The 11,464-nt window shown below is 45.6% G+C and overlaps 1 protein-coding gene across 2 annotated transcripts in view; it reads right to left on the bottom strand.

Moving 5' to 3' along the window:
* The window catches only part of syt3 (synaptotagmin III), a 32,118-nt gene extending 21,299 nt beyond the window's left edge, over positions 1-10,819 (bottom strand). Inside the window, exons 1-4 of one of the 2 annotated variants that reach the window (XM_068578731.1) lie at positions 9,880-9,963; positions 9,606-9,756; positions 5,375-5,701; positions 2,977-3,407 (exon numbers count right to left, since the gene is read on the bottom strand). In XM_068578731.1, coding sequence (XP_068434832.1) covers positions 2,977-3,127 — 151 coding nt within the window. In that variant the 5' untranslated portion in view covers positions 3,128-3,407; positions 5,375-5,701; positions 9,606-9,756; positions 9,880-9,963. Of the gene's footprint in view, positions 1-2,976; positions 3,408-5,374; positions 5,702-9,605; positions 9,757-9,879; positions 9,964-10,550 lie in introns of those variants that run through there. The other variant, XM_068578730.1, reaches the window with a different exon arrangement.
* Positions 10,820-11,464: the final 645 nt, after the last annotated feature.

Genomic DNA, 11,464 nt, shown 5'->3' on the forward strand with positions numbered 1-11,464 from the left:
TTCTGTCTCCACCAGCCCGACCCTCTCTTTCTCTTTCACTCGCTCCTCTATATAATCCCCTCAAATACTCCTCATTCCTCGCTGTCATTTCTTTTCCCATGCTGTCTGTCTCGGCAGCCGTTCTCCTCCGCGACTGTCTCTTTGTTCGTCACCCCTACCTTCTCCGCACTCCCACCTCTTCTCTGCCTCTCCTTTCCTTGCTCTGTCTTTGGTGAATTATTCATCAGTCTGTGTATGTCATTAATCAGCACTTGTTCAAAAGATATGATTGGGGGGAGGAGGAGGGGGGCGCGGCGTTGGGGGATGGGGGGCGAGAGGGCGACATCGATCTGTCAAGGTGGTGAACAAGACGGCATGGGAAGTGAGGAACAACGGATGGGAAGGAGGAGAGGAAACAAAGGGGGGGGGGAGAGCAAGGCAAGAAAGAATGTGACGATGGAGATCAGGAGACAGGAGAGGCTTAAAGTGATGGAGCGGGAGGAGAGGAAATGAGGGCAAAGGAAGCTAGGATGAAGTAGAAAACGGGACAGTCGTGATGAAGGGGAATGGAGTGAAATGAAAAACGATCCAAACCACAGAACGGCCGGCTGGGCCCAGAAAGACAGCAAGAGGGTTGAAAACAGATTGGTGCACATGTTGAACAGACATTTAAGCTGACTGGGTTTATTCCCCCTTTTTTTTTTTGTTTCCTCAGAGGACGTAGGGGGAGGGGGAGGAAGGGTGGAGGGTCTATAAAGTCAATGCAACTACTGCGCCATGTGTGAAAAAGTAGAAACCAAAAAGGCAACGGTGGAGAGAGAAAAGATAGAGCGCAGGACCGGAGCGATGGAGGAAAACAACATGACAATGATTTAGAGCAAAACCCAAAGAGGGGAGGGGTTTAAGGATAAGAAAGGTTAATGTATTGATCTGGAGGGGGGAAAACAAAGCAAGGGAGGCGTAGGTTGTGTGCGGTTGGCAGATCAGGGTGCGGCGATAAGCCACGGCTGTGATCAAACGTGCGCGGGCAACGCCGGTGGGGCCGAGCGGCGCTCCTTCATTTGTCTCTCTTTAGGGCAGTCGCCGTACGTTCACGAGCACTGATCCTGCCAAAGATCCATCGCGAAACCACGAAGCATTGAAAGCGATTCGGCGGGTGGGTAGGTGGGCGGGCGGAAGGCCTCTGAAGTGCACCGCGAAGAGGGGCCGAGGCTTCCTGTCAATCAGGGACTGATGCAAGCCCCCTGGGAGTCGTACATTGCTCCACATCAAACACAGCTCCGCTGCTTACACAGGCCGTTCGCTGACAGCTTTCGGCGGTCGCCATCCTCGAAGGGGTTCAGAGACTTCCGTCAGCAAGCACCGAAATATCACAGCTGGTAAGCAAAAGGAGGGCCAAAGCCTAAAACTATGGTGTGACATTTCTTCACAGAGCCATCCAAATCTCCAGAGGGAACACACAGCCAATCCTGTTTAATCTACAATGAGCCACAGATATCCACGCTAATCTGCATAACAGCACATTGCACTTCCAAATGCCTCAATGAGAACCCACACACACAATGCTTTGCACACAATACACGCCACTGCGCATGGCACACCTACTCAGTTTTGTAAAAACAAATGATATATTCTTTATTAATATGTATTATGTAATCCAGCTCTGAGATAACAACCATATAATTCCACTTTGGGGGCTCGAAGAAATGGGATGAACTTGTACCGTTGCCATTTGAATCCAGCGGATGAATATTTCATTTCTTTGTTTGTTTGTTCTGAGTGCGCAGTACTTAAGACAATCTCTAAATATGAGCATTTATCTTAACGTTTGCCTTCTCATACCTTAAAATAGAAAACATGTCGTGTTGCTGTATGTGCTGAAGCAAAAATGAAACATCACTTCAGATTTTGAAAGACAATGTTTGGGGATAATATTCTTTTACCGCTTTAATGACAACGCATACCACATTTAAAATGCCCAAAGTATGTTTTTTGTTCTTGGCTGCGAGAGCCTGGTTCAGACCTTACTGGGAAAAGTAAAAATCATCACTGGAGTTCATACTAAGTGAATTCCTTTTGAGTGGGTGATCACTTCCTCAAAGCAATTCCCCAAATCTTTTAAGTATCAAAGAACCCCCGCAGGCTGGAAAGGTGTCCATTAAGTTCAGTTTCCTCCTTCATACACTAGCAGAAGTGGTCTGCGTGGCTATATTACATTTAAAATCCAAGCCAATTGTAGTAGTTTTATATTTTGGAAAACACTGAGCATGAAGGCAGATGCAGCGGCGTATTCTGCGGGAGGTGTTTGAGAAGTTTCTGCGAACGTTTTGAAACTATTTCCATTTTAAAAGCTAGTTTTCTTTGGAGAACACGACTTGACATGAATCCAGCTGACCACAGCCTTCTTTTAGCAGGAAAAACTACCAATTGAAAAAGCTTTTGATATTACAAGGGTACCTGTTGAGTAAAATAATACGTTGAAGCTTCTCTGTACAATATTCAGAGCATTATTAAGCCGATAGCACCAACTATGTGCAATTCAAAGCTATAAGTGAAGCATCGTCTACCTGAGCAGATAGAGAAATCGCTCCCTCTTTGTGTTGTAATCCAACTTTTTGATATAAATAAGGGCTATTCTAGTGTTTGTACATTGATTTACTTCAAAATACAAGTTCACTGATTTATAAATGTCTCTTTTAAAACATGAGCCTCTGATAGATCCAGAAGTTTCAGTTCAAACGTTTGGCCACGTTGTGTAATTTGTCCTGTGGGCTTGAAGGTAGCATGTTGATGTTAGCATGAAGGCAGTGCCTCAGAGGAACCTACAGCCTCAAAGAGCTGCTAGCATTGGGGATAGACTGTTGAATCCTCGGAGAGCAAACAGGCAAAAAGCTTCCTTCAGCTTGTTATATTTAAAAGAAGTCAGTCTTGACAAATGCAGACATTGTAAAAATGAAAAAAGACAAGTTGCTGATAAGTTCCCGATGAGTCAGTTACCTGTGTCCAGCTGCCTGTTGCTACCTCTCAGCAGGTAGCTGAACTCCTGGCAGCGTTCACTCTGGCTGTAACCTCTCGGGGAGTTGAAGCACAGCTCCTCCACCAGCACCAACGCCTTCTTACACAGGTCTTCATCCCAGTCCCCCGACATCCTCCAATCCGCATCGCACTCTCACCGGCAGTCAGCCAATGATAGCGCAGCCCTCGCCGCCCTCACCTATCGGACGGCGTAGTAGAGGCTAATGTAGAGTTTTGGCCCGTCCACCTTTTTGCGAGGTGTGAACAGAGGAAGAGGAGGCAGGGGACGCCGAGGGGGCAACGGCAATATTGGAAGAACACGAGGGGCTCCGCAGGGTGCCTTGGTCTGGATCACAGAGACCAGATGGATGTCCCCATGTATGACTGAGCGACACCCACCCCTCTTACCTTCCCTGGAGGATAAAAAGGGAGAGAAATGGACAAAGTGAGTGGAGGGACAAAACAGTGTACAAATCAAGTCTTTGGCAGGTTGGTCACCTTACCCATTAAGTGAGAACACTGACGCCAAAACCATCTATGTGTCCCTAATACATCATTGGCCCTTGTGCCACATAATATCACTTTAGTGTACACTATGCAATTGTTACTGGACAATTGGCATTGTATAAGAAGTGAAAGAATTTGATCTTGTTGCAAGTGTCTCTGAATGATTAAGGATGGCAGATTTGTATTGAGATTGGCAAAAGTTACATTAAAAGTTCAGCCATCTTCCCCATCCACAAACTACGTATCTATATATCTTTAATAGCAATTTGTCACATTGCCGCAGACACAAACCAAAGGTCTTAATGTTGGTAATGGGTTTGGCAATTGGAGCAATACATCTGCGATTGGCTGAGTACGGCGTCGGTTGTGTTTCGGGGGCATGTTTGTCATTTTATTTTGTTAATGAAACGCTCTGCCTGCGGAGAAGGAAGGCCGTTCGAATGGATGGAAAACAACTGTGTGTATAGAGCCTGCATATTGTATCTAACTCCAAACATCCAAACCACAGTTGCTGATAGTTGGAACCGTGGAAAGACCAAGACTGGAACGAGGTCAGGAGCTGATTTCCCAGCTGAAACTACTTATGTGAATTTATTGGTAATACTGGTAATTGGGCTGATGCTGGCCAGTAGGAACATTTTAACATATTGCCCAACCAAACTATTTTTTAATGTTTGGTAGATATTACTTCCTGAAGAAATCAGTAGACAGGGGAGGCGTGCGGATTATTCAAATTTACAAGGGCAACATTTCTACACGGACACATTGCTGTTGCAATTTCCAATGTTCAATGCTTTGAGGGCCTTCATTCATTTCCATTTCCCTCCATTGAACAGAGACGGCAGCAGAAGACTCCTGGGCAAATAAAATCACCATCTCGTCTTTGTGTGGCCAGAAGAACGATACCAGTTACCTAATGAGCCTTAACCTAGCCGTAAGGCGCTAATACAGTATTTAGAATTGATTTAAAAAACAGCTAGAATCTATGTGGAGCTGCACAATGTGTTGGTTTGTAGTTTGTTCGGTACTATTGGCAACCTTTTCACGTTGCATTGCATTAAATTCCATGTTACCATCAAATATCACCTATTGATTCACACGTAGTATAAATAAATGAACCCCGTTATGAATTACAAGGTAGTGCATTGGGAACAAACCTTGCTACACTGACTGGTACGGAGGTTAATATATGAATAAAAAATACAAATAAATGGACGCACTACATCGTAAAAGCCTTCATTTTCATGTTCTACTGCTTGAATAATACCATATGCGTACTCACTCATTGTGGTGCAATTACAAGGAGTCCTACTGTCAACAATGTCCTTAGGATACATCATTATTTTGGAGTCTAAAACTGACCAATGGGTCAATCATCACGTAGTTTTTCAAAGCAAAACACTCCTTACTGTAATTACAGAGTAATTTAGGTAATTATGTGCTTTCTTGTGTGGAGTCCCACACACAGAAAAAAAAACACAAAAATGGGAAAGAACTACAAACACTGTGGGAGGGAGAGAGACTGAGTACTGGTTTCTCTTTTATTTTTCAAGGTACTTTTTTTGTATGTATTTATTCAACGTATTGCCTATGTACATCCATTGTATTAAATGTATTAAAAATTCCCTTCTGCCTTGCTACATGTGTGTGTTTTCTTTATGTGTGCGACATTTTTGTAGCTTACAATTTGCACCTGGTCTCTATGTTCATATTTAGGTCAATGACCAAAAACAGAGTTCAAAATTTAAAAAAATACTGTCAAATGACAAGCTATCTGAAGATCATAGTGATGCTACAAGAGGAGTCTACACTTTTAGGAAGCTCGTGCTTGTGCCTTTAAGAATGTCATGAAGCAATGTTTTGTGTGTCTTACCTTTATTGAATTTGACTCTTGAGGTTCTGGGCCATGTTGAATTTGCAAGCGGAGACACTTTACATGTAAAATTGTCTTCGCAAATAGATTTGGCTGAGGAATGTGGAATTATGCTTGCAGTGCATGCATCGCTTGTTATTTCCCTAACGTTTCCAAGACCAGAAACGGGAGCCTGCAGACCACAGCCTTTCTCTTCCTGAACATCAAGTTGGGAATAGCGATGAGCTCTTAGTCATCTAGTCCCAACTGGAGTCGGTCTCTCCGACACATCGGATTTGAACCCACTGTTGGCTTTGCGCGGACTCTTTTGAAGCTGTCCGACATCCCCTGAAACACAATTAGAATCAATCAGCCAATGAGGTGAAGAGAAACAACAAGATGGAGACAGATCAACTGCAAAAACACCACCGCAGTCTGGAGAACTACAAACTCTCCCAAAACATGAGATGGAGGTATAATCCGATATATTCAGTCGTGTGTCCTTTCATCCACGAGAAACTAGATTCCTTGAGCGATCTGTCTTTATTTTTGAACTCATTCTGTCTAAATAAAAGCAGGTCAATGCCCAAACTCCAGCTTCTCACAGTCTGTGAGCCTCCAGGGACTCAGACTGAGGAGGATGTATGCAAAGAGGTGCATAATAGTACAGATCTGTTGCAAATCCCTGCTATTGAAAATACGTTTTGCCAAATATCTTCTACAAGCTGTGGTCCTCTGTTGGAAAATAAATCACAGGGCAAAATAATGTTCACGGTGAGAGGTCAGCGCACTTTTCCAGCGAGCTGTTTGTCCTCGTGAAGCAGCGGACCTATTCCTCAAGCAGGGTGCCTCGTCGGACAGAGGAAGGACTATTGATCACTTGATGTATGTTGTTCTGTGAAACGTCAGCGTCAGTCTTTGTGCATTGAGTGGCACCTCGCGAGCAGAGCGCTCCTTACGTGTCCATCTGTCTCCCACCTATCCATCAATCACGGCATTAGGCAAAGACATATTTCACTCTGAACAAGTTCCGAAACAAGAAATGTTTCCACTCCCCGTTCAGAGCTTCCTCCCTGTCCTCTTGGAGACAGGGACACAGCTTTTCTCTCTCGCTCGCCCTCAGTCCCTGTCTCCTTTTGAAAAGTTGATTGTCACATTAGGATAGTCTGTCAGTCTCAAAGAAGCTCAGAAAATGCAGTCTATTTATCTGTCCATCTCAGCTCGGACTAGTGCAGAGATGAATCAGAAATTAGCAAATCAAAATGCCGCGCAGACCTTACGTCCCAAACCCGCCCTCCTTTCGTCCCCCAACCACTCTCTCCCATTAAGATAGTAAATCTGTCTGAGTGACTTTAAAACCCAGGATATCTCAATCTGAGGAATGGTTGTCTGGCACAAAACCGGCCGCCTCAAATGCCAGTGAGAGCATCAGGAGGGAGGGAGGGGCAAGGAAGAAATGTAGGAGACAGACAGACGGAGAGAACGATTGTGTGGCAAGACAGAGAAGAGGGAGGCGGAGAGAGAGAGGGATATAAGAGATGCTGACATTAAATTGGAGGCGAGACAGATAAAGAGGAAGGGAGAAAAAAAACAGGAGCAGAGAAGGGCAGAAAAAAAACCATAGGAAGCTGACGGCGAGGGGTGACACAGCAACAATGGTAATCAAGGGTTTGGGGGATTGCAATTTACAAGGAGCAAAATATTTACCGAGGCTGGTTATTCACGGATAAATATGCCTTCAGAAACATGTTGACAAATCATTACACTCAGATCGCGCACCATGCCCATAAACGCGCATTCCCACTGTACAGAGCAACACTAAACCACCCACAGACGCTCCATTGACTGCCGCTCTGGCTGGGATCAATAATCTCAGGGAACTAATACACCACAACACAGACCAGTCGACCAGTAAGGTCACTGTCCGATTGGGCAGAGGAGACAGGACCGCAAGCACAAGGTCACGGTCTAATCACACGACGGAGATAGTGTCCAATCACGTGACTGAAAGAAGAAGGGAAATAGGCCCAATCATGGGATAAGACAGCCAATTAGATCATGAGTTAGATCTGAGGGGGGGGGGGGCAGTTGGACCAGAATGAGGGACCAAACACAGTCGGCATCAAAGGGTATGAACCCAAATTCAAGGGCATATCGGGGGCTGTGAGATCAACCCTACACAGGTGTTCATGAGTAAGGCCCTTGCTGTTAATCACTGAGGATGAGAGCATCCGTTAAACGTCTCATTTTTAATGGCCATTACGCCCTAAATCTAGCTTATAGGTGTAAAGCAGATGAGGCGTTCATATTTGTACCCCTCTATAATGAAGGGATCATTCTTGTATTTGCACGGGAAGGACAGATTTCCAGCCGCCCTTCAGGTGAACGGGTAGAAAGAAAAATCCAACAACCGCAACACCAATTTGGGTAAGGAAGCACATCCAAAATGTGAGGAACAAAACAAGTCGACACAGTATTCCTATTTCCTATTGCTGGGGAATACACCACACATATTAATCATTAATCGAATGCACTGTTTTTTGGGCGGTTGTGTTTTCTTATGTTTTGGCCCCGCACTCCTCAAACAAGGGTTCCAGTGTTGTTCTCTCTTGCTCAGAAAACAGCAACAAACTACAACAAAAATAATCCTCGAGCGGGGCGAGTGTGAATTTGATAAAAAAAACACAAAAAAAACAACCCAGGGACCAGGTTCTTCAGTAACAAGGATCATGTTCGAGACTGCGACTGGAATCTGAAATCTGTACGTGAAATCTGTCTCTGAGGGATGAATCACACACCTCAGCTGGGTTTGGGAATTACAGTGATAGGGCATTTGAAATGCTGCTGTCTGCTGAATAAGAAGCAGAAGACTTTGAGATGCTTACCGCAAAACCTGTGATCTGTTGCAACCCCATATCATCATGTGTGTATGTATATATGGAATAGGAATCTGCTATAATTTAAGCTTTTCCAGTTCAGTGAAAACAGGATTAATATTATTAGTGTTAGCAGTGAAACCGCCGTAGTGGCTTGAGGTGCTTCTGAATTAAATTTTGGAGTTCACCTAACAATCAGGCTTAAGATTTTATCCTTATTCACTTAATAAAAGTCTCTTTCAGTCTCACCCCCTCTATCTAATAGGAATTATCGTTATTGTGAAATGTCTAACTATTTTAATGGAGAGAAACTGAACACCTTCATAATTGTGAAATGTAACTGAGAACAGTCAGACCCTTTTTTGTGTGAGAACATAATGCTTCTGTAGACAAAAGAGACTAATCCATTGGTTATACCTAATAGGATGTTTCAGTCGGATCTCCCTGAACCTGCTTTCATTTCTTCCTATCTGCTGCTGGGCTCTTTCTTTTATTTTTTTTTTACCTGGAAGTCATATTTTATTGAAACTCTCATCATTTCCCTGAATGCTTTTGTTATTGTTATTGTTTTTTTCTTCGCTTCAATGTGATTTGCTTAAGTGTTAAAGCGAACGTCACACTTCCCGCGTCGGCACTTTCACGGCAATTTTTTTCGCATTGACGGTATTTTCTTAAACACCGTGTCATTTCCAGTCTGTGATAATCTCCAGACGGGCGACTTGGCGGTGTGACCCGCTCCCTCTCTGTTTTAGACTTTGATGCTGTCTGCTCTGCTGTGCCCTGCTGGGCCGTATCACATTGTGTACCAGCTCAAATCAATGTATTCGTGTACCCTTAGATCATCCGCGATTTGTCTGAACTACCCCTGATTCATAGAGGTCACGACCTCTCTCCGACAACGCTGGCACATCCTCCTTTTTGTTTTGCATCGCTTCCTTTCGAGGCCAAAGCAATGTCTGCGTGAGACAATGCTATCATCGCTCCTCTCTGCTCACTCGGCTGTGACAGATTGATGCACAGGGGTAAACAGATAGGGCCACTACAACACATCTCTTGGTTACTCCAGTGGAGCACTACTGTGTTTCGCCGGGGCAGAGACGGCGCCGTATGAGGCCAAGATTGAGCATGGAGATATTAATGTCTATTGACTAGAGGTAATAGCTTTGCCGAGCCTCAGCTTTGAGGTTGTTCCTATAATAGCTCCTGGACACCCTTTCAGCAAATGAGTACCATGAGGTATAGGAGAAAGCCTTAACATCTGCTGTGGACCACGTCCATCTTTACAAACACGCAGTCGAGCAGCCGTTCGCAGTCATATCGCCGCCTATTTCTATCCCGCATTCACACATATCAAAGGTTGCTGTTCAGGCTCACACCTTACTGCCACTCTCGGGCCTGTTGGAGCTGCAAGTGTCTGAGAAGTATCTAGCATGGGGCAGGAAATAGAGAAAGTGGCAAGCCAGGAACCCTGGGATATTGGTGCTGCTCATCCGGTCTCTTGCACAGCCAGTAGCTGCAGAGAGGGACCTATTTACAGACAGGGAGTGTAATGACACACACACACACACACACACACACACACACACACACACACACACACACACATACAGACACAGACAGCAGGCCGTCCTCACTTCATTTTTCACCTACCGCTATGTCAGAGTCGGTGAGTCAGAGTGTCTCAGTGGTTGTTTTTTTTTGACCATTTGCATGAATATAATCCTCTGTGGTGTGAGCCACTGTGCCTTTGATGGTAGGGGGGGGGGGGGGGTAGTGGGTGGGGTGGAGGGGGAATTACGCACGTCTTACGCACGTCAACCTGTCTTCTGTGTGTTTTCTGCGTGCTCGTGCGCGCACCCCCACTGTCTGTTCATCTTACATCTAATAACGTTTGCGTGAGAGGGGGGGGGGGAAAAAAAGAAAAAGTTCAATCATCATCCTCTGTGAGGATAACTGCCATTGAAACAGTGTGTGGGGGAAAAAAGATACGAGCCTGTTATATGTTGTTTAGGCTAGCAAGGAGATGACTGCCTCCACAACATGCATCCCTCTATATGCTCGAGACATACCTACCAGAAGGCAGGATGCGATATGGAAGAGCCTGGCTGCTGCACAAATAATATACATTAAGTATTTATGGAAAACAGACACATGCTGCTAGATTTAGGGCATATTCAGCACAGCCCAGTGCGGGATGCTGGATCAAAGGAGGTATGATGCGAATAACACACACACACACATACACACACACAGACACACACACATCGTAGATATCACAATGTCTGCTGGTTACAGTGGTAACAAAGGGAACATCGTCCTACCTTGGTGTTGCAGAAACCACTGTCTCTCTCTCCAATGTACGATTTACGAGCCTCTCCGCTGTTTTAGTCAGATGCGACGCTTGTAAAGGGGCATTCCGCCCTCTCTCGCTCTGTCCACCCCCTCCTCTCTTTCTCTCTCTCTCTTTCTCTCTCTCCTCTCTCTCTCTCTCTCTCTCTCTCAAGCACCGAGCAATGAGCCCCGCAAACGGGATGGCAGACTGTGAGAGAGAAATGAACAATATGATGTTTCTTCCTTCCCGTTTCCTGTGTTCTCCTCATATATTGCCCCCCTCCCTCCCCCCAACTCCTTGTATTTTTTTTTTCCCCTCCTCTCTATTTCACTATCCCCTCCCTCCCTCTCACTCGGTTGCTCGCTCACTCACTCGCTCGCTCGCTCCCTTTCCTTTTTTCTTTCTCCTCCCTGTGCTCTGAATACTAATACTCTGTCTCTCCTCGCACTGCCTGTACAGCCCGGCGAGTGCTAAAGACATACTGATGTATGTGGGGCGGGTTGAAAGAAAGCCAGAGAGGGAGAGAGGTGGTGTGTGTGTGTGTGTGTGTGTGTGTGTGTGTGTGTGTGTGTGTGTGTGTGTGTGTGTGTGTGTGTGTGTGTTAACCCGGAGGGGGTCCGGGAATGGTGTGGTGGGTAATGGCCACTCTCAGCCTGGAGGGCACATGGGTGGGTAAAAAGGGCCCAGGATTTGAGCTGTGATTAGATAAAAATACTCCTGGCCATGCCACCGGAGAGTGGGAGGGTGGGGGGATGGATTGGGTGGGGGGGGGGGGGTAAATAAAATGTTACTCTTTTTTATGGAAGCATCCCTGGGATGAGAGGAGGCGGGGATGGGGGAGTGTGAGGCGAAGGTGTTGCTTGGATGTCAGGCGGTGGAGAGCGGAGAGGGAATCGAGGGCCG

This window comes from Clinocottus analis, unplaced genomic scaffold (genome assembly GCF_023055335.1).
Source record: "Clinocottus analis isolate CAN_PGR_092001 unplaced genomic scaffold, fCliAna1.0.p SCAF_16, whole genome shotgun sequence".
NCBI classification, from domain to species: Eukaryota; Metazoa; Chordata; class Actinopteri; order Perciformes; family Cottidae; genus Clinocottus; species Clinocottus analis.